The 24,115-nt window shown below is 41.3% G+C and overlaps 3 protein-coding genes across 3 annotated transcripts; 2 read left to right on the top strand and 1 right to left on the bottom strand.

Moving 5' to 3' along the window:
• Window positions 1–717: 717 nt before the first annotated feature.
• crbn (cereblon) lies at window positions 718–15,553 on the top strand. Its single transcript, XM_083770441.1, has 11 exons — window positions 718–805; window positions 1,355–1,467; window positions 1,809–2,011; window positions 2,806–2,955; window positions 4,456–4,618; window positions 6,596–6,658; window positions 6,795–6,879; window positions 7,298–7,413; window positions 8,319–8,383; window positions 9,960–10,091; window positions 13,368–15,553. Exons 1-11 carry the CDS (start codon window positions 733–735, stop codon window positions 13,549–13,551), a joined length of 1,347 nt encoding a protein of 448 aa, XP_083626567.1. The 5' UTR covers window positions 718–732; the 3' UTR covers window positions 13,552–15,553.
• A 1,873-nt stretch (window positions 15,554–17,426) lies between these two features.
• avpr2b.1 (arginine vasopressin receptor 2b, tandem duplicate, 1) lies at window positions 17,427–18,795 on the bottom strand (the record flags this gene model as incomplete). Its single annotated transcript, XM_083772297.1, has 2 exons — window positions 17,874–18,795; window positions 17,427–17,608 (listed from the first exon to the last, which is right to left on the bottom strand). The coding sequence occupies exons 1-2, from the start codon at window positions 18,730–18,732 to the stop codon at window positions 17,427–17,429; spliced, it is 1,041 nt and encodes a 346-aa protein (XP_083628423.1). The 5' UTR covers window positions 18,733–18,795.
• A 1,171-nt stretch (window positions 18,796–19,966) lies between these two features.
• On the top strand, window positions 19,967–23,878 carry vhl (von Hippel-Lindau tumor suppressor). Its single transcript, XM_083770638.1, has 3 exons — window positions 19,967–20,433; window positions 21,046–21,168; window positions 21,890–23,878. Exons 1-3 carry the CDS (start codon window positions 20,214–20,216, stop codon window positions 22,090–22,092), a joined length of 546 nt encoding a protein of 181 aa, XP_083626764.1. The 5' UTR covers window positions 19,967–20,213; the 3' UTR covers window positions 22,093–23,878.
• Window positions 23,879–24,115: the final 237 nt, after the last annotated feature.

The following is a 24,115-nucleotide window of genomic DNA, read 5'->3' as shown; positions in this document are numbered from 1 at the left end:
ATGCATATGGCAATTAATAAATGGCTTTGTGTAACAGTAGTTGTAATAAATACATTTAGTATAATATAATATAATCAAATCCTGGCACAAGTGGCATGCCATGTGAGCATATAAGTGTAAGAGTCAAAAGTCTACCATTACCGTTTTCAGATGTCTGCTAGAACAGGGATTGGAGCTTCAGTGAGCTCAGTCCTGGACCCAGCTGGTGTACTATTTTTAACCACCACCCACTGTAAAAGCGTCCTAAATCAGTGTTTCTTAAACTGTTTCAAAGGACCCCATTTTGAGATAGCCTGGATAATAAGCCAGACCGAATCAGCCGTTGGCAAAAAGATCCCTGCCAGAAAACGACAGTGTGATTTCAGTCTGTCTTATTAGCCAGGCTAACTGATCCACTGCGCTTCAGTGGATCAGTGCACGCAGCATTCCATATAAATTAAATTATTTGTCAGTTTATCATTTCATAACATTGGATAGCAAAGCTATTGTTCTTGTATTGTCTTTTGCGTTGCATGTATCAATATGTAATGTATCACTTACACTGACACACAAGTAATTTAGATTGCAAACTGGTATGATTCTCCAGATTCTAGACAACAGGGCACATTGGTGCAGGCTAAATATATGTATCTGCTCATACTGTCCCATTGGGGGCGACCAGGAGCCATTTATTTGTTGCAAGCCCAAGACACCGGGGCGCAGAAGAAGTAGGTGGATTGTAAACAGAAGGATATGGCTGACGATGAGGGTGGAGGTGGGCAGAATATAGACGAAAACATGGGAAATCAGCTACAACTCTTACCTGGTAATGATCTGAATGAACTATTTTTCTATTTTGCGAGGCGTTTTGCAACAATGATACATTTGCGAATGATTTATACTTGCAGTTAGCAAGCATTAATGCACAAAGGGCGACTGAGTCGGATCATAACATCTGATGGTCATAACATCTGAGCTTTTGTTTTGCTTTCTGGAGAACAGTGGCTCATACCTAGCCATGGTTCACATGACGCTCGTACTTCATGATAATCATGACAGTCATGTTTCAGGGCTAGCTCATACCAAGCTTACACTTACATAAATGTAAGTGGGTTTGATAGTCGGTCATAAAGCTCGTTAAACGTTTCAATTCGAGCCATTCGAAACAGAGAGGCGTGTCAGGAATGGACCCTATTTATATGACAATAGCATCGTAACATATAGTATAGGAAGGAATAATGTTTGTTTTGGTTCATAACATTAACTTCTTCTAACGCCATGGACCAGAGCATAGGAATATTTCATGACCTTAAATGAGACTGCATGCCAGGCAACACTACACATGAATGGTATTGGTATCCCATTCCCATTGCAGAAAATGAAGAAGAGGAGGAGTATGGCATGGAGGCTGTAGAGGACCGGGACAGTGAAGATGCAGAGAAGCCTACTACCATCAACTTTGACTTTAGTCTTCCCACATCACATGCTGTGCGTGATGAATTTTGAATTAATATAATGCCGAGCTAATCCTATTACCTCAACAGATTTTCAACAAGTCACAATATAGGCATATATATATATTTTAGAGAATGTTGCAATATCATGAATTCTGCCAAATGCAAATATAGAATAGTGTTTCACAATATCACATACTTATTAGGCTTTCTTTATGTTGTAGCCATTTATCATCAAGTTTGTTATTATCTGCACACCCTATGAAATATACAGACAGAAGACCTCCCCTAGAAGAAGGGGGGAAAAGTATGTGTCATTGCAACAGTTTTGTCTTATTGATTTGCTCGTCTATCTCTGGCTCACTGTGGTAACAGTACTTGGGAGCAGACATGGAGGAGTTTCATGGTCGAACAGTCCATGACGAGGACAGCTATCAGACCATTCCAGTGCTGCCACACACAGCTGTCATGCTGGTTCCAGGACAGACGCTGCCTCTGCAGCTGTTCAGACCACAGGAGGTCAGCATGATGCGCAGCATCATTCAGAGAGATCGCACCTTTGCCGTGCTTGCACACAGGTACGGAATATGGATACAAGAAGAGTGGGCACTAAGGAAGAGTTGGCACCTCAATGTAAAATTTGCTGATTTGAAAAATTGTCATTTTAGTAATGTAAAGTATACATGATTTGAACATGCACAGTACATCATTATCAGACTTAAATTTACCCTTCAACTTCTTGTCTATGTACAAAAAGATTGGATTTTGATGTTTTGTAGAAACTTTACAAATATTAGACCATAAATGTCAAATGTTCAATCATGTTCTAATTGTAAGTATCAATAAATAATATGAATACTTAAGTAAAGTACAGGTACTCACAAAGTATACTTAAAGCTGCCCTATGCTTTGCTCTTCTACCTCGGATTTGACATTTGAACCTGGTTTCCTGCGCAAGTGCTGAAATTTTTACCGTTGATCTAACAGCCTGGCTGTTTTCTAAGGGGATAAATTGAATCTTGATCACGTTCAAATTTGTGTCAAATCCTGTGTCAAGGTGAGATGTGACTACAAGTCAATGTCTCAATAGAGGAGCAGCGAGACCCCAATTGTACAAGTTATATTGTACCATAGGTATATACTCACTCTACAAATAAAATTAATATATATTTTAAGTACAGAACTCAAGTTAAGGTACGTAGTTACTATCCACCTCTGTTAATTGATTGAAGTATTAACAGTTTGCAGAATTACAGTACATTTCAAGCACAACTCAATACAAAAACAGTTAACTGTGGACGACACCATAAAGCATTACATATTATTGTTCATAAATGTATGGCACCCGTCTATATCTCAAATCTCTCTACAGTGGCTCAGGTGAGCCAGAGGCAGAGTTTGGGACAACAGCTGAGATCTACGCATACCGTGAGGAGCAGGAGTACGGGATTGAGACAGTCAAAGTGAAAGCTGTAGGGAGGCAGAGATTCAAGGTCCATGAGATAAGAACCCAGGCAGACGGGTAAGCTGGAAAACACTGGAGGGAGAGGTCTTCATCCATCTTTTCAGTTTGAAGGAGTACTGTAGCTGTTGTTTAGGAAATGGTGGCATGGTTCTTTAAAGATTGAAGACAAATAGATAATCATGAGGACGAGTGATTTTTACCACTAATGGAAATCTTCTTTTATTTGGCTTAATGGATTTGATATTAACTCTTGGCAGCTAGGGGGCAGAGTCACTCTCTTCATAATCATAGATCTTTCCAAGGAGGAGAAAACCAAACACACTTAAATTCACCTGTATATTCATTGGCAGGTTACAGTTGATACTTGTATTATGTAAGAGCTGCATAATCCACAATAACAATGCAAATATGCAGCACATCATGACAAACAGACAATAGACATTGGGAGATATAAAAGTGTAGAAGATAGATAGTGTAGAAGTGTAGAAGATCCATAAAGTAATCAAAGGCAAACAAGATATTAGTGATTGATTGACATTTGTTTTGTCTCTTAAAGGAGAATTCCATACTAAAAGGCTTTCTTACCTTTCTTTGTAGTTGTTACGTCCCCACCAAAGAGGTCCAGGTGTTATTTTGTGCAAAAGCTCCTTATTGGCTATTTCCCCTACCATAAGCCCTAAATGAATTGCATTGAATTGAATGGGGCTATGGGGTGTTGTGCTAATTCGCTTATTTCCATCGCTCAAAATTATAATTTCTTTGTATATATCCTCTCTTCATAATGTAAATAATATCCCAAGCGGCACACTTTACTACTTCTTTCGATGGAAATAAGCGAACTAGCATAACACCCCATAGCCCCATTCAATTCCCATTCAATGCAATGCAATTCATTGAGGGCTTATGGTAGGGAAAATAGCCAATAAGGAGTTTTTGCACAAAAAAACACCTGGACCTCTTTGGTGGGGACGTAACGACTACAAAGAAAGGTAAGAAAGATAAGAAGGCATTCTAGCATGGAATATGGAATTCTCCTTTTTTTTTTTTTTTTAAGATATTTTTTTGCGGCTTACGCCTTTTATTGATTTTTGAAGGGACAGACAGTAGGCTGACAGGAAACGGGAGAGAGATGGGGGGATGACATGCAGTAAAGGCCGTGTCGGGTCCGGGAGTCGAACCCGCGGCACACTGCGACTGGATTACCAGTCCGGTGCCCAGACCGTTACGCTACGGCCTGGGCCATGGAATTCTCCTTTAAGCCATGTTTAAGACATTTTCGATATCCTCTCTCTAGGGGAACTGAAAGTTGTTTTAAGGTGTGGAAATTGCCACACACACATTGGCTGTTCACAATAGGTGAACAGTGTCAAACAATTGAACCTAGAATAAAGACTTCCAATGATATAAAACTAGTTTTCTTTTGAATGAACGATCAAGTGAACATTTATCATTTCATGTACATAATTGAGCCAGCACACAATCCATCTAATCATACAAATCTTTCCTTACTAAACTATTATATCCCCTTCTGTTTGTCTTTCTTTTGGCGTCTACCAGGATCAGACAAGCCAAGGTGCAGATCCTGCCAGAGCGTGTCCTCCCAGACCCCCTCACTGCTGTGCAGCTGACACCTGTCTCCAGGCTCCACAAGTATCCATCTACCAGACCACCCACTCAGAGCTCCAAACAGGCCCAGTGCTGGTGGGATACATACCGCCAGGTGTGACACACACACACACACACACACACACACACACACACACCCCTTTCAGTGGAGTTTCGAACACATCTTAGTTTGACTATAAAATATTGTATGCTGGTGTTTAAAGAAGAGTAGGGGTGAGATGGAGGCAAGGAAAAGTATGCTCGCTGTACAACTTAATTTAAAGACTGCAGACATCTTTCTCTCTCTCTTGGTGCACACTCCTGCAAAAATAAATGACTGATTCTGCCATCATTACCAAACTAGATTTCCGGGCTCTGCATTTAGAATCAATTAAAGTGACGACCTGTGATTCATGTTCTGTACATTCAGTACAGCAGTGGGTTCTGCCGAGTCAGGGTTTGTCTATCAGTGTATCGTAGCAAGGGAGGGGTGTAACTTGAAGCTGCTTGCAGTCTCTCAGACTGATGACTGATGTGATCTCACAAGACCAGCTGCTGTGTGAGGTTACAGGGTCCTAGGGCCTGTGAGAACTCACATTACAGAGATTTTATTTTAGTCTTGATTTTTACCTTCAAATGTTATTTTTAATATTCAAATATAGATTTGAATATGGAATACACACTGCTATACCTTCTGTGTGGCATCCGTTTGCTCCATGGTTAGTTTGGCATTTGACCCTTCGTCCATTCCTTAAGGGTGTCCCCCCAGAGAGTCCCAGTGGTGCATGGCCGGGTGTGGGCGCACTCGGCCGGGCAGAGGCCCCCAGGGTGATGCCTTCCTTTCATTAACCGTCCATAACTTAGCAACAACATTTTGCCTTGTGTCGTTACTGAGACTGTTTTTAACCGTAGTGCCACAGCTGGGCCGAGTCCCAATCATCTGATTCTCATCAGCTGTGATCAGCTGGCACAATGTATTCAATAGGGATGTGCCGAATCTGCCGATGAGACATTTTGGCCGTAATTAATTGCTGTTATGGCCGATAACTGATATAACTGATGTCGATATGATCTCATTCTGTATTGAAAAATTATAATAATTTTGTCCATTCTGAAAAATACATGTAACAGGGCAAGTCAGATTTAACTTAAATACCTTTTTATATTTAATATTGTGAGCTTGTAGATCTGTTCAAGCTGTTACTTTGGGCTTGTTTATCTGTAAAGACAGACCGATTAATCGGACCAATTAATTAATCGGTCTGATTGATTAATCAAACCGATTCCGATGAATGAAACTAAAATCGTCCGATACCGATGTGTTTGCAGATTAATCTCCCATCTCTAGTATTCAAATTAATGGACTTCCTGTTACAGTAAAATCGAGAAAACGGGGCGAAGAGCACTCAGTTTCGGGCCGCGCAGGGGTCGACATGCCAAATGGGAAGGGACGAGGCAGAGGCAAGCGAGACAAAAAAAAAGACGACAGCCGGCGATTGCCCCTTTTTGTTGACAAAAGTAATATTCAACCATTGTATTCACACATATTTATTGTATTTACATAATCTCATGTGACAGTTTACTCAAAGGAATACACCAGGCTACAGAGTAATGTGATTTACCTAGGGATGGGAAATATCCATTAATGCATTAATAATTAATACGTTTTAATAAGCTTATCGATTGATTAACCAGTTAGTTGATAAGCGGCATTTAATTTTTTTTTTGGAGAATCTTAATTTCCCTCAATGTCTGACATAAAAATCTACACTTAGCTGATATACAGAAAGAATACAAAAGGCATGTTATATTCCTTAATCAAATATTTATTTGACCATTTGCGATACAGGGCCAGGCATCTTTGTATGAGAAATAGAATCAAATGAAAAGTGCACTGTCTTGTCTGTCACATCACAAGCAAAAGCAGAGATGTTTATTAACTGTTAAGTTTAACCGACTAATTTCTTAACGGTGATTAATCGATTAACTATTAACATCCCTAACCCCAATAATCTGCTGATCTAAAGATTTGTTTTAAATGTCTGTTACAGTATGTGTGTACAATCGATATGTTCTTTTTTCTGCACTTCAGAGGAAGTTCCATTGTGCAAACCTGACACCATGGCCACCCTGGGTCTATGCACTCTATGACTCTGTGAGTACTGGAGGATACAGTTATGTGGCCTATTTGGAACTTCCCAGAATGATGAACATAAACACAGCTCAGTCCTATCAGCCACGTCTTTGGGAAAAGCCATTTATTAAATAATCCTCTTCATTTTACCCTCCAGGAGTCTCTTATGAACCGAGTGAAAAAACAGCTCCATGAGTGGGACGAGAACCTGAAGGATGACTCTCTCCCCACAAATGCCATTGGTTGGTTTCCGCTTACATTATCCCATTCTGACCTGAGATCAGATTCATACGAGGTTTCCACATGGACACACACTGGTCTGATGAACCCATTCTGACCTGAGATCAGATTCTAGAAATGTCAGTCGCTCTTCGATAAAAAAAAAATAGCAGACCTACAAGCTCGTATCGCGCCACTCGGTGGCGCGATATGAGCTTGTAGATCTGCTATTTTTAAATAGCTAAAGCATAACATGATGCCAACACCAAAATGGGTGCCCGTTCAGAATGGGTTATCATAGAAGAATCACAGGCGCACACGCATACAGAATATACATTACACACATTCGTCTCCAATTGTGTTATTCTTTCTTCCCTTACGTCCTCTAATCCCCCTTTTCCGTTTCCCCCCCGTCTGTCTGTCCTGTCTGGTTTCCGTCAGATTTCTCCTACAGAGTGGCTGCCTGTCTGCCCATAGACGATGCTCTGCGGCTCCAGCTGCTGAAGATCGGCAGTGCCATTCAGAGACTGCGCTGTGAGCTGGACATCATGGACCGTGTAAGGACGGCCTTTTGCTACACATCAGTCCTGCCTTTTCTTTAACCACTTAAACCCAATACTCGTCCTTCTACACCAAATCTCTTCACCGAAAATAACCGACCTCCAAAGAATCTCACAGCGCCTCGCAACACGACATGTTGTTAGCTTATAGATCGGCATTTTTTGGCTAATGTCTCCCGCCCCCCCCCCCACCCCCCACCCCAATTATCATGATTCTGCCCAAAAAACTGTCACTCTGATGGTGCAAATAGTGGGCTACAGTATATTCCTCCTGTCTAAGTAAGTGCTGAACCTGCAGTGATATTACCAGTCATGGTGGTTGGCTTTTCAAAATTTAAAGGTATATTCAGTGAGTTCACTTAATTCAAATATCTTCTTGTTGTGTGTGTGTGTGTCGTCGTCGTCCCCCCACACTGTAGAGCACATGGTTTTTCCAAATCCCTGAATTTTTCTACAACTAGTAAGAATGACATCAAAAATATTTCTGTTCATCATAATTTGAACAGGATGCTCCCCTTGGCATTGTGTCCATTGTTTCCAGAGCCGTCTGCATACCACAGAAGTCATGGGTGCTAGTGTCACCAATGTTTGCAATGTCTGTTATAGTGTGCCATACTAGGGCAAATAACAATGTTGCCAGTCAGGGAAGTACAATTAAAATATCAGTCTTTACCTTTTACCCATTTACGTTTACTTTCTTCTCTGTGTCGGTACCTACAAATCTGTGCATTATTCTTTTTACTGGGGACAGTTTCGAACTGCAGCCACCTGTAATTGCTCTTTTAGAGCGGTTCTGAAAGAGTAAGGATTCACAATTCTTCGTGACTTTTGATAGGGCGTTCCACATGTTTGTGTCATAGGAGAACAAATCTTGTTATTTGCTTCTCTCTCTCTCTTTCCAGTGTACCTCCCTGCGCTGTAAACAATGCCAAGACACAGAAATCACCACTAAGAAAGAAATCTTCAGGTGAGTTTTGGTGTACATCTTGAAATTTGTCCGCGGTGGAGGAGTATGGTGCCCCCCCCTCCCCGGGGACCCCCACACGGAGTTGCACCACTCACTTCACACGGGTGTGATTTATTTTGGGTCTTTTTGCCTTTATTGATAGATGTACAGTAGGTTGACAGGAAATGGGGAGAGAGATGGGGGGGGGGAAGACACCGGGCAAACATTGTTGGGATCAGGATTCAAACCCGCGGCACGCCGTCAACATTACCAGCCTAGGATCCCGGACCGCTAAGCCGCCCCGGGTCCACGTCTCTCTTTTAACCCATTCTGAACGGGCACCCATTTTGGTGTCAGCATCATGTTATGCTTTAGCTATTGAAAAATAGCAGATCTACAAGCTCATATCGCGCCACCGAGTGGCGCGATACGAGCTTGTAGGTCTGCTATTTTTGAAAAATCGAGCGACTGACATTTTTAGAATCTGATCTCAGGTCAGAATGGGTTCATCAGGACCAGTGTGTGTCCGGCGGAAACCTCGTATGAATCTGATCTCAGGTCAGAATGGGTTAAACTGGGGATGGCGTAGTAGAGCAAGCCAGCACACCAATACATGTTCATTTATTAAAACCACTTAAAATGTACTTATTTGACGGGGTCCCCCAGGGCTCTATAAGTTGTTTGCTCCTTTTGACCCTCTCTACACCAAATGGCCGGCTTAGTAGATCAGCTATTCTCACATATTGTTCACCCCACAATAGGGACATCACAGAACCCCAAAATGTCACGTTATAGGCTCTTTAATATAGCCCAAATGTATGGTGATAAGTGTGGTGATGCGACACACACACACACACACACTCACTGCACACACCTGCAAAATATGTACTGGGAGTACCGCTCTACCACCTACTGTAATATGCTGCCTGATCACCTTTTAGGCACCTTTTAGGCTAGCTAAGTTCTCACTTGTGTAATACATTTTTGTAAAGGTGTTTATTCCTGTCCAGCACTCTGCGTGTCAAAAGAGGGACACACAGAACCATGTCCAGGTCCATGTACTGTATAAACTGTTCTGCTGTGTGTTGTATTGCTTGAGAACAGCCAGATGGTCTACAGTCAGTGTATTGGTGACTGATGATTTGAAATGTTTATTACTGTATGTGTGAAATGAGATGCTGCTTGGTGATAACTACTAATGCATGTTGACTCAAACGCCCAATATAGAATTGGTGTGCACTGTGCAGCACTCCCGCCTAGTCCCTACTGTAAGCAGAGCAAGTTTTATTCTACTTTTTTATTTTTTTATTGTTTATCATCTTATAAACATTTTGTTCCTCCCTTGTGCCATTTACTATACAATCATGACTGCATTCTTCAGAAAACAAAGGACCACAAAAGCATGTGAAAGATTTAGGTTGTTGAATTCATAATTATGCCGTCATTCATTTGACAGTTTGGCATGCAATGTGTAAAATACCTCCGTTCCTACTCCGTGTCTGTTTCTTGTAATTCTTTGACAACGCTTGGTCTGGTGTTTCTTGTCATGGAGATATGAATCATCGCTGATCTTTTGGCTCTCTTCCTCTTTCTGCAGCCTGTCTCTGTACGGCCCCATGGCTGCCTACGTCAATCCTCACGGATACGTCCATGAAACCCTGACCGTCTACAAAGCCAACAACCTGAACCTGATCGGTCGGCCATCCACCTTGCACAGCTGGTTCCCAGGGTAAGCTCCCCCTGTATTAGGATGTGACATGTGATTTTACACAGGTACGGACAGATGAACCAACAGCGGTATTTTGGATGCTTTCATATAGCCTGGCTTTAGCCAGACTAATAACGTGGATTCGCTCAGGCACACATTCCTCCACGGCTAATGCCAGGCTAGATTTTATTTCCCTCTTGAGGACTTAGTGCAAAATGCAACTGAAACACATGTCACTGATGTCATAGGCCTCACTCACACCTTCGCATCTAGCATACAACATTGATGCATGCTAGATGTATGAGACTTGTTTACTGATGCAAGCTCCCAATGCATTTCCAATGGAAGTCACATGGTTTGACACAACATTTTTGTTGCTTTCGGCTGTGTTTCGACTGCCCCCCCTACCCCTCATACAACAAGAATGTTATGTCAAACCATGTGACTCCCATTGGAAATGAATTGCGAGCTTGCATCAGTAAATATTAGGGGATTCACACTATGGTCCCGGGTGCGCACTCGGGACCACTTGGCAGATGTTGTGGTAGTGTGAATGATGCATACCGTTCCCGGGAGCGGATTGCCCAACCGTCCCCGGGACCGCATGGGGGGCGGGTCTCTGGACCGTTGAAGTGTATTCAGATACGGATCGTTCCAATGTGAATGCATGCGTACCTAAAGAAGGAAGTGGACTGTTTTTTTTTAAGAACGTGACATAATCTCTAGTCGACAAGCCAAGCGTCAACAAAAAAACCCCACACAGCCGCTGCAGTGCTGCACAACGCGTAACACCAGCTCATTTCTCAACGCCGCCCGTCTCCTGTTGAATCTGCGTATACGTGCAGCACCGCAGTACGCGCTGATCTTATTACACGTGGCTCTTGGGCTTTGCTTGGCATAGTTTCCAAAGTAAAACAAAATAATAATAATGCTAAAGTAGAATCCATAGCAAACTAATATCAAACACGACACTGGAGCACAGAACTGACTGACACAGTGAATAGCAGGCAGGCTGACAGTATAGTAGTATAACGGCAAAGAGGCAATGCAATTCAGTGTGTCTGGATTTATTTGAGACAATGTCGCACAGTTGATGGTCAGTGTCCGTGCGCGCCAGCCATCAAGCACACCGTCATCAGGGGGATTAAAGTGTGTTATGCAAGTGTACCCGGGTGCGCTGTTGAATCTCGGGTAATGTGAATCATGGCCATCGGGGACCAGGCAACCGTATTCGGAAACGGTTCCAATGAAAAGGATTCAGTCCGTCTCAGTGTGAATCCCCTATAAGTCTCATGCATCAGCTATACATCAATCTGTTGTGCATGTGTGAGTCAGGCCTTAGACATGCTTATGATTTCAGTATTGGGTCTAGTATTGATCAACAGTGACTGAACCTGACAAAGGCTTTAAATGAAAAGCCTTTGGTCTTGTGTACATGCTGTTTGTTAAATTAACACACAAGATTCCATTTGCAATTGGGCTGTATGAAAAAGGGCATGTTGTCTTCTTTTGTTAGTAATCTGGTGGACTGGTGTGGATGATGGGTTGTTATGATGAATTGAAAATGATGGACCCTAATGTAAAGGGGTGACTTATCTGGAGAAAGCAGTAGGGGGACTGCCTGTGACAGAACTGTCTCTCCCCAGGATTCTCTTACACAAGTACTTCTTAATGATCCATCAAATCCCTCTTGGCATAAAGGGTGCCCAGTGCCTTTTCCTGACACAAATGTGCCATTCTTAAATCTGACCCGCCATGTCAATATTATGGCATTCAATCACCCCTGTCTGTGACTGTGTGTTTGTGTCTGTCTCTTTGTTTGTGTCTGTCTGTCTTGTCTTGTCTGTCTGTAGTTGTTTATCTGTGAATGTAAAAAAATGTTTCACATAATCTAGTTACTCAACATTGTTCTTGTGAAAGGCATATTTTACTTTCAAATAAAAAATATAAAAAATAAATGGAGAAAGTAATGGAAAAATCTGACATTCTAATGTGTGAGGGGGCCGTGATGACTTTTTTTCCATTTTCAAAGCTCACATTCATTGTGAATTCAGAGAGGATTTCTTTTGTCAGGATTTCTTTTGTCACATTCATTCAGTGTGTAGACTAGAGGTGTTTCGTTGTTTCTGTTCAGACGTTTCTAAAAGTCAACAAACTACTGATGCACCTTGGAGACGTGTCACGTGTCATGTACCAGGCAACAGAACGCCTCGTCCACAACTTAAATTATAGTTTGAATATTTCACTGATCCAAATGTGAACTTGCAGTACAAACCGCTTCTGCATTCTCTGGCTCTGGTAAAAAAAAGAAAACATCTGTCCACCCAGGTGCATAACCTTCCCCAATCACCTGTGCCCACAAATAATTAAATAAACCAATAATCAAAATTCAAAACTAAAACTAATACTAATGACAAAAACTGTGAAATGGCTTCTACAGAGACAAACATCTTGATCACATGACTTCAGAAATAATGTGTACCGATTTGTGTGAGTTTTAGACAAAAGGTGTAGGAGTTAAGAAAACGCAAAATGATGGAAGATTTATTTGGCACAAATGGTCTGGGCCTTTATGAGAATTTGCATCAGAATCCAATAAATTCAGGGTAAAGGGATTTTGATTGTGCCACCTATGGTTCATCAGTTAAAGACCAAAACTCTATAACGCCACCATGAGGCCAATTTGAAAACTTTGGGAAGGAGGATCTCCCTTGACCTGCTGGAGGTGTGCATGCACAGTTCCACAGCACTTGAGTGTGTTCATGTTTGTGCAAATTTAGCCAATCACAGCCAAATTGTATTTAATCTGAAAAACCTATGTAAATTATTTCCTCTCTAATGTTTGAATGGGCAATCCAGAGAATCCCACCTTTTCTTGTTTTTACTGCCACTTTTGAATTAGTAGCACATTTAAAAAACCTAACGGCGGTGCATTTTATGATGCTTTTCTGGGCTGAACAGGTGTCAGATGTGAGATGCATTTGTAGTTTGGTGCCAGGGCATCTTTCTTCACTTCCAGTGTTCCCACGTGAAAGCTTTGGATGGAGCACATGAGCAGGGGTGAATGTAGCAGTGACGGGTGTGGGGATTGTACTGATTAGACACAGTCATTCATCTATAATATCTGCAGAGTAGGAGAGGCCAGTTTATAGTGTTTGTTTCGAAGTACGAGTACATGAATGTTTTGGAAATAGTTCATAATTCCTCCTATTTCACTATAACTGACGTGATTGGACCACATCACCATGTGTACATGCCTTGCTATCTTTTAAGAGGTTACTTATTTTTCACCCTCAGATATGCCTGGACAATTGCCCAGTGTCGTTCCTGTGGGTTTCACATGGGTTGGAAGTTCACAGCCACAAAGAAGGACATGTCCCCGGCTCGCTTTTGGGGGCTGACTCGCTCTGCCATGCTGCCCCGTATCCCTCAGACAGAGGGGGAAGCAGGCGAGGAAGGCTCTCGTGTCCTCTGCCTGTGACACCGGACTCAAGTTTGCTTCCATGCTACCAGGGTCATCAATCAACCATCCACTCTGGGGGGCTTCCTTTTAATAATCAATATATCACAACCAGCTTAGAAACCATGACAGTGAATTCATCATATTTGTGGAAAAGTCATTTAGCCTTTAAATGACACAGTAAAGGCAGATTTATCAAATTAGAACAGAGTCTAGTTGAAAGTAATAATTCTGCAAGATGATGAGGATATCGTAGTCATGGAAAGATGATACCCTCCTGTTTCTGTGTGGCCAGCCACTTTATTGCTGAAGACACACACACACACACACACACACACACACACACACACACACACACACAGAACTGTATTGTCTTGTTCCCACTGTACTATGGAGAGTGGGCAAACTGGGCAGGTGAGCTGAATATTCAAACAGTTGTAAAATTAATAATAACCCACTTAGGTTTCAGGTTGTTCGTTATGTTTTCTTTCATTTCATTGGCATTCTTTCATTGTATAAAAGCAGATGTAACACGTGTGTTGAGTATGCCACTCTAATAAGACTGTTTTTGATCAATACGATAAGAATTAGTATTTTTGTATCCATTGACTGAGATTGGAAAACATTTTCCCCATGTGTGCAGACACATGCTTCATATGTCCCACCTGTTTTTCTGAAAACAGACTATGACAAGAGGGGTGTTCTATTTTGTAAAGAAAGAAGGCTCGTTGTACAGTAAAATACAATTGTGCCTCTTGTTGCTTCATATGCACATCGGAAGGCTAGAGTTTGCTTGTTACCTCATGTCGAATGGATCCTGATTGAGACAAGTCTAAGGGCCGATTCATACTCCTATTTTAGAGCCGAATAAAAGTCGGTTCGGCAGTAAAACAGAAACAGCAGTAAAATAGGAGTATGAATTTGCCCAAAGCTGAAGCAGTGAATGCAGAGAGCAAATGCTGTATCCCCCCCCCCCATCCAATATTCATGTTGTGTGTAAAATAGTGTGCCTATGCTGTGGCTCAACATCTTTGATTTGAGTTTAGTAAAATCAGGTTGTCCACAGACACCAGTGAAATGTTGTACATTGAAGCGTGGTAACTTATGTCATTTGATTTTGTCATGCTTTGTGAGATTTAAGCTCATTTTCCAGAAGTGTATCTGTTGCTAATGTCCAAGGTCGTTGGGCTCATGTTTGTATAGATTTAATTGTACATATAGTGGCAATGATTTGGTGTCGTCCGACATAACATTAGTGGTGTTCTGTGTGTAGAATCTGAAAACTCCTATCTCATTCATTTGTTTCCAATATTGAAGCATTATCAGTCTGACTCATCACCAGGAAGTATAATTTAATGCAATAAATAAATGGTTTAGAATATAGTGGTCTTTTTACTAGCATTTTAAATCAGCATTGAAATCTTTTGGTTTATTTTCCTTAACTGGTATGAGTGAAAAGTGAAAACACAGTAATTAAAATCTTCTGTTTTGGAAATGATAAATGGGCTAACTGTAAAGTGTAGTGCAATTGGGGGAATAATTATAATGAAGAATTATTAGGCCAGTTAATAATTAAGATTGTCTTTTAGCCCCTGGCAAAAATAGCCGATCCACACATCTTCTCATTGTAATTACTGCTACTTATGATGCTGTCATGTCTGAAGCAGTTTAAGTCTTATAAACACAATATATATTAAAGACCACCTTGAACAAGCTCACAACCTATCCCGATACAATGTGTTGTGCGCTGATTCTTTTGATGATGGGACTACTACTGGTGATGTGTGCTAATCTACAGACTCTTCTAGGGAAAAGAAACAGCATGTCAAATGCAAAAAGTGGTGTTCTTGTGATGTCAATCACTGTCCTGTCTCCTGGGTTCCTGTTATCCCTGTCAGATTTACATACACCCCTGACAGTTGTGTGCTACACGGAAGGGATCATTCAATTGCCTGTTTCCAAAGCTGGCCATGCTCGTTTTCTCCTTTTAAGTTACCATCAAACCAAATAAATATACACTTATACTGCGACTCCCAGAGTATCTTGCCTGCCTTTGTCAACTAATAAAGTGGTGTGCTGCTAGGAAAACACAGAACAAAAAAAAATAGAATACAGAACTAAACAAACTACTAACTATAGCACAGCAAGTGATATTGAGCGACCTTTCCCACAAAGCATAAATTAGACTATGCTATATGCTTAAATGTGACAGTTCAGACAGGACTGATGTCCTGAATGAGATGACTGACAGCGACAGGTGAATGGATGTGTGATCATCTTAATTCAGAATGAATATAGCCTACTCGCATAGCCAGTCTAATAATCTGGAAAAACAAAACGTGTCTCTGACAAGGGGTTTTGCATAACCAAGGGGCATGCGTTTTCAACGGGCACTGCACTATAGTCAAATGTAAATTATCAAACACACCAGGCTACATACGTCTACATTTCCAGAAAAAGAAAATGCATTCATTTAATTCAGTCTGATCAGAAGCAGGGATAATTAAAAACATATTCCCATCCCCCCCTATAAAAAGACTAGAGGGGAAATATCAAAGGCAGAAGCATGGATCCCCCCAGCAAATCAAATGCTGCCTATAATGCCTATGTGTGCATTTGTAGGCAGATACCCGTGCAACATGTGGACAGCATGGTGTTTGTCTATAGCATCGGGTGGCCGGGGGAGTTAATGAGACATATAGTGTGTGTGTGTGTGTGTCTGTCGGCGAGTGGTCTTCCACTTTGGCGAGAAGTCTTCACTTTCCGGGGCGGGTTCTCTGAGAGAACTCGCCCTGGAAAGTGAAGACTTCTCGCCAAAAGGGGAAGACATCTCGACCCGAAAGTGAAGCCCCAAGATGGCCGGAAATAATTCCCAGATTAGTGTTTATTATTATTATTAACTTATTGTAGACATTGTTGTTGTAATCAATCACAGTTCTAATAGACCTACTTACTGACTGAATTACATCTGAATAGCAAACCCCCTGAATAACACCCCCCCCCCCCCAACAACTGATGGCTACTGCTAATGACATTTTAGCATGTGAGAAATTACAATCCTTCTAAGTAAACAATTGAGAAAGAAAGATATGTTAATATTGATTGCCTAATTTGCTCCACTGGAGCCCCGCCGTAAAACAGATGCAAGGCAAAATATGGCTCATTATTGCCCATGCATGCATTAAGAAAGCATTAATATTGTTCCCTAAAATTTATGATATACTTAAAGGACAACTTTAGTTTTTTTCAACCAAGGTTCATGTTTTAGGTTGTTATTAGAGAAAGTAAAAGATGAGTGTTATTTTTTTTCCATTTGCTGCTTTCTTTCGTTTTAGGGATTTTAGCTGTTTTTTACAGGGGGGTGGGGGCATTCGAGCACGGGGCTAAATATGTATTTTTTTACAAAATATTATGGAGATTATTTTTTATTTTATTTACTATAGCCCTAATAAACCCCAAGAAATTACATCTGGCCACAAATAAATCACAGGATCTACTGAATGTGAAGGTAGCCTACTGGGGGGAAGCCACACTGTGTGTCATAGGCTCAATGTCAGTTTGACACATTCAGTAGATCTCGTGATGTTTTGTGGCCAGATGTAATTTCCAGGGGTTTATTAGGACTATAGTAAATAATTAAAAAATAAATAGCTATAAAATGTTGTAAAGAAATACATATTTAGCCCCATGCTCGAATGCCCCCGCCCCCCTGTCAAAAATAGCTAAAATCCCTAAAACGAAAGAAAGCAGCAAATGAAAAAAAATGAAGACTCATCTTTTAGTTTCTCTAATAACAACCTAAAACATGAACCTTGGTTGAAAAAAACTAAAGTTGTCCTTTAAAGTTGGAATAGATTTTTTTCCAATAGCTATTTCCATGATTCTCTTTTTGACAGCTATAGAGTGAACTGAGTGACGACCGTGCTTTCATCACGCGATGAATCCATGACACCTGCATGCCTCCGACATAGAGCTGCCACCACTTTCTTGTGCATCTGGCCGCTGAATAACAGGTAAATGCAGGGGTTTGCGCAGCTGTTCAGGCTGGCCAACAGCATCAGGATGACAAAAGTCGCAGCTGGAATGACATGACAAGAAGAAAGTGGCACACTGTACACATGTTCAATCAAAAGTCTAAACACAAACGCCCGTTTGAACATGTTGATCAATAGGCTACGTGCATGCGTAAAAGGCAAAGCTCTATGCGTAAAAGGCAAAAATTGCTGTAAAAGGCGATGTTCTATTTAAAGCTGAATTTATGCATAAAGAAACAAGTTTTTATATAGTTTGATTGTTCAGACAGTAACTTTATATTTATTAATTGGCCCCCAGTGGGAACTTACTTTCTATTGGCGCACTTGTGTCCCAAGCGGACCAAAGCTGGACAGTGAAAAACGGGCCCCAGCAGATTATGTAGGAAAACACCACAACCACCGTCATCTTCGCTGTCTTGATTCTGGCCTTCGACATCCCGGCTACACTGCTGGCTCTGTGGGCCAGTAGGTCTACTGGAAGAGCCGCGCCTTCGCGACCTTCTTGGCGCGTCTTGTGGTAGAGGTTTGCCTGGATGGCACGGCAAATGCGCACTTGGCAAAACACAATGGTGACAATGGGGAGGATGAAAATCGCCAGTGTGATCCAGGTTACGTACGCCTTCAGACCCCATGGCTGCAGAAAACTTCCCCAACAGTCGAAGACCCCGGGGGCCACTTCGATCCGGGAGAAGATGAAAACCTGCGGCAAGCTGCCCAGCACAGAGACCCCCCACGCGAAGCACACAGGGAGGTAGAGTTGCGCGCGTCCCCTCCTGAACTTTACCATGGGGTTGCATATGGCTTGGTATCGGTCGATCGTCATCGCCACGATCATGTAAGTGGAAGAAAACATGCCGAGAAGCTGGAGGTATTTCACCAGGCGGCACAACATGTCCGGGCCGATGAATCTGTCCGTGGCGTCCCATATGAGTTGAGGACACACCTGGAAGAACGCCACCACCAGGTCGGCTAGGCACAGATGCAGCACGAACACGCGCATCCTGGACGCCTGCTTGCGCTGCGTCCAGAGCAGCAGCAGTAGACCGCTGTTGAGGATGGTTGCACTGACGAAGATGACGCTGAGCAACGCGATCTCCACGGTGGCCAGGCTCTCATCTCTGGGCACGTCCTCCACCGTCAAATCACTGCCATTATTAACACGGTTCATTTTCTCTTTGCTGAGATCGGGAGATGATGATGATGATGATGATGATGATGATGATGATGATGATGATGAATTCAGATTTCCCACCTTGCCAAAGGCATAGGCTACTGTTGAGAAATTGCAAAATTGAAAAGATTGGGCTATCATGTGAAATAAAGCATTTTTGAGTGATAAGGCTGCGTTTAGTCGGTTTTTAAATTATGGCCTGACTGATTGCATGGTATAAAAAGTTAGGCTGTAGTTTATGACATATAAACTTGTCATTCCTAAACATTGTGGCTACACACAGTTTCAACTATATTTTGAAAAACGTTAACCTCAAACTCCAAATGTCACGGTGAGCTTTTGACTTTTTATCATCTGATTTAGCCTAATTTCAAGATATGCCTCCATTCACGAAACTCATATCAGCTGCAAACTGAGGTTGAATAGCCTGCATTATAGTAGGCTATACTTACCGGTCCGGTAGGTAGACTACTGTGTTCAGTTTGATAATCTGAAGAGAAGCGCTCCTATCATGGTTCTATGTTTTATCCTGTGGGTGGAGCTATCCTTCAGCACCATACTGCGTAGCAGCAGCTCAATTTAATTACGGTAGTAGCCGCAAATGGATGGATGGCAAGGGCCCGGGGGTTTAACCGACTGTGGGCAGTGGGGTTTATTTCCAAAATGTATACAATTTAAAATAAATGTACCGTAGCCTAGGATATGATTTGAACATGCTTGAACATTTGACATTATTTAAACGCCTAATAATTCAACTATTTCTATACGAATGGCTATATTTTATGGCATAAGCAATGGATAAGGCGCTTTGGGGAAAACAAGCTAAAAAACACGAGATTAATAATAACAATGGAAACCACTGTTTGCGCACTCCCGCGGTATTGGACAGTGCACGGCAGAGTTCGGCCAATCAGAGCACGAGACCGATTGATGTAACAAGACCACTGTTGCCAGGTCTGCTTATTATAAGCGACTTTGCGTTTTTCTGTAAAGTTGCTTGAAAATATTGGTAGTCGCGGGTTGCGGTTTCTTGGGCTTGTTTCCTAATGTTGTTTATAAACCCACCTGAATCCACCGGTATCTGGTTTATCAGGTGACCTGATAAACCAGATACCGGTAGTTAAGTGGTTCTTCTTCTTTTGTCCTTGTTTTCATATACTTGGTCGCTCATTTCTCTCACAGCATCTGGCAACACTGAACAAGACTTCCAGCAGGAAGACAGAATAATGTAAATAGAAGAGGAGAGAGGGGTAAACAACATCAACTCTCTAGCTTATATAACAATCCATATGTTATTATTTCACAAGCTGACGAGCATCCTGGACGTTCATAGTGGTTGAGAAAAGCAGATGTTTGTTCACTGTTCTAATAAGATTAGAGTCTGATTTTATAGTTAGCCATAACTTCCAGCTAGCCAGACAGCTAACTAAGGTAAGGTTATCTCTCCTGGAGTGAAATCCACTGGCAGAGAGTCTGCGATGCCCCAGGAGGATCCAGAAGAAGGAAGGGGGCGAGGGGAGCAGCCACGTCGGCCACTCTACTTCATCCGATCCCTGGACAGCCAAGTATCGGTCCAGGCTGTGATATGTAACCACAGTCCTCGCACAGTGCGACCTATGTGGATCGATTATAGAGGAGAACTGCATTCGTACGGTGATCTAAGGCCACGGACGGGGAGAAAGATGAACACATTTGAGGGTAAACACACTGACTTAATACTGCCTATTTGTTAACTCTAGCATGGTATTCCATACAGCAGCTTTTTCATGTCAAGGACCCCCAAACTGATATATATGTAGCCGGGGACCCCCATCTGAAAATGTTTTGTGCCTGGGACAAAATTATTCTAAAAGTTCCAAACATTTCAATAATTTTCAAAAATAGCAGATGTACAAGCTGCAGCGTGAGCTTGTAGTTCTGCTATTTTTGAATAGCCAACATATAAATGGATAAAGTGGTTAACATGATTGTGACGCTATATGCTATGTTAACTGTTTTTGTTGGGGACCCCCTCTGGAACCCTCCTAAGGACTCCACTTTGAGAACCAATGTGTGTGTACACTACAGTATATATGTGTGTGCAGATGTGTCTTGTATTCTGTGTGTTGAGTTTTGGGCCAGAAATGTAATCCAAGACAATCTTGTGTAAACTTGTTTGTATGTCAGTAGCTGTTATAGTTGTGTTTGTACAGTTCTGTGATAATGTCCTGTCTGACTGTGTGTCTCTCTCTACTAGGTCACCCATGGATGTTCTGTGATGATGCAGTGTGTGATAATGTCCTGTCTACAATGTGTCTCTCTCTCTACTAGGTCACCCATGGATGTTCCGTGATGCAGTGACCGATGACCCGCTGAGGGTGAATTGCAAAGCATTGTTTCTTCCCAGGGCAACACAGGATGGGCAAGCTGTAATCGCCAGTATCACATTACCAGGTGAGTGTACAAAAGGTGTATAGTGTTTGTTTTTCATTTGTGCATCGATTTTCAAACATAAGCCTAGATACAGTACACTTTGTAGTGGTTGCGATTCTCAGAAAGTTTAAGGTCAATACATCTATAAACTGAGAGGACGGAACCCCAGGAAGACTAGGTAACACAGTGTTGGCTAATCATGGGGTTTTCCAATATGACAAAGTGGGTTGGCCATCTCTCGCAGTTCGTAGAGATTAACACCATTTATTAAGCTAAGCTTCCTTTGTATCTATCCTCACGTTTAGAACCAAATGTTACTGTACATTCAAAACGTTCACAGACCCAAGACATACAGTATCAGTCCACGTATGAAGTCCACAGTGAACAAGGAAAGACTGCTTTCTTTTATCCACACAAATGGAACAAACTTCATGACTCTCTGAAATGGGTTTGATTGGTCTCCATAGGGACATAGTGAATGCACCTGTTTTATGTAACACTATTTATTTGCATCTGATTTGTTTTAATGTAGTTAAAATGTTTGTTGTTGGTTTTTTAATTACATGTATTGTATTTTAGAACTACTTGTTTTCATGCTGTAATCATGGCATCCTTGAAAAAGTTGTTCTCAATGGGCTTCCCTGAAAAAATCAAGGAGTAAGATTGATAGATGAATGCAAACGTGCAAAATCAAGATTTGAGATGATAACTTAGATGTGTTTGTTTTGTTTTTGTTTTACAGTTTACAGCCTCAGAGAACGTTCTCTCCAGGTCGTTCGGCACCTGGTCCGACCAGAAGACTACAGGAGGCTCGAAATTGCTCGGTCTCTCCATGAGGACCTGGAAGATAAACCTAGTGCATTGAAAGACCTCCAGCGCATGAACATGACAGTGGTCCAGCACATGAACATGCAAGTGGAAATGCAAGGCCAAGAAGACACATGATGTTTTGATGTATCACTAAGAGACTCAGTGGATTATCCATAAGGTGATGTTTGAATGTCCTGTCTACTCTAGAAGACCCCGTCACCCCAGGAAGAATAGTACTTACTGCGGCTTTAACTAACGGGGATCCTAAATAATGACAATATTGTGCCCTTGGTAATGTGGACACTTATCCCACAGACTCTTAAAAAGCAAACTATATTTTCACTCTAGATTTGACTGTGTAACTGTAACTTATTTTGGAACATACTGTAGCAGACCAAATTAGTGTACTGTATCCACAACCATTCAGCAAGAGCTGTACTGGTATGTTTGAATTACAATAGTAATTTATTTTGTCTAATCACTTTGTAATCACCAAGTTCAGATTTTTTATTATTATTATTTTCGGGACACAGAGAACTGCTCAGAAGGAACTATTTGGCCAAGTTGCCTACAGTACCTTCCTAGCTGTGACACTGCAGAGTTTTGTAGAATGACATTCTACTCCAATATGTAACTATACACTGATGCACCATATACCATATATATATACCATATGTTCGCTGTTTTGTGTAACATAATCGCCGTCTCAGGGTCATTTCAGTGTCATTGTTTACATGTACACATAATGTCAGTTATGCCACTGATGTGGTGGCAAGCTGTTCAGCTTTTATGGTTCAATCATACCCTTGTTTTGGCCACCACACAGAGGTAAATCACAGAGGAGCTCATTTTACTGGTGTTGTAGCACACCACTAACACTGCTTTTATTCACCATTGTACAAAGACATTAATAAGACAATTGGGCTTGGAGCAACATCAGCGTCAAAGTTGGATTATCTGGCCTGTGCCAAGGAACAGTGTTTATGTTTTGACGCTAGCTGTGGCGGCAGCTTTGTGTCTCCCAAAACATCAACATTACTGGGCGGCGGAGCCAGTGCACTCTTTAAACCTCTGCAAGCATGTTTATGTGTCAAGTAAGGTTACTGTCTAATTACCACGCACACACAAAAAGTCATGACAGTTTAAGTCAGACATTTATTTATTTCTAAATTTGCCCAATTGTGCCTTTTTTAATATAGCATTAAAAATAAATCATTCTTTGAAGATCTAGATTTTATATTTATATTTCATCTAGAATTTAAGAGTGTATTTATTAATTGACTCAGTAGCTGCATCCATGACGAATGACTATTCATTTGGAGAAGCCTGTATCATTAGAATCTCACATAGTTCTGCATCCACAGTACACCTAATATTACCTGATCCTCAGCCTAGCCAATGTAAAGTTCATTCTGATAAATCATTTGACCTACTAGTAGGCTACTACATGGGTCAGATGCCAGGTTCATTTGTAGACCTGGCATCCTACTATGTGTATAGTTTCAATGTACAGATTGTTGATATTTTTTATATTGTACTGTTTAGACTGATTATAGGTTATTGGTTTACCTTTGATCCGAGATTACTATTTATTTTATATGCATTTGATGTATTACCTCGCGTTTACCTTTTGCTAAATGCCTACATTGTAAATGTAGGCTTACAAATCAGTGTCATATTTCATTGTCTTGAAAGACAGTTGTTAACACATTCATATCTTTTATTTTATTCTTCTATAACCATTTGCAATTCATTTATGATATTGATATTTCTTCAATATGTTAATTATGTATTAATTATATAAACACAAGTTATTTTTATATTACTTTGTCAGCCACCAAACCGTTGGTTGTCAGCACTGTAAATACATATTCTTTGGAATTGGAAATGCCAGATATGTTCTCCTACAATAAAAACATACAGAACAAATAATCAGTCATACCCTAAATGTTGTGCTGCATTGTTATTTTTTTGCATCCTAGATCTTTATTTTCCATCAGTCTCCCCCAATCACTGTCCCTCTCAGCTTTCCTCCAGTCATTTCATTAATAATTCTGTGGTTGGTTCCAAATAAAACATTAACAAGCAGTGATGTAAATAGGTTTTCAATGTAACGGGTCCCGGGACCCAGGGGTGGTCTTTTAGATGGGTGGGTTCC

Source organism: Protomyctophum parallelum, assembly GCF_964188405.1.
Source record: "Protomyctophum parallelum genome assembly, chromosome: 8".
NCBI classification, from domain to species: Eukaryota; Metazoa; Chordata; class Actinopteri; order Myctophiformes; family Myctophidae; genus Protomyctophum; species Protomyctophum parallelum.
Note: the sequence above shows the minus strand (reverse complement) of the source record. Positions and strands in the feature narration are given on the sequence as shown.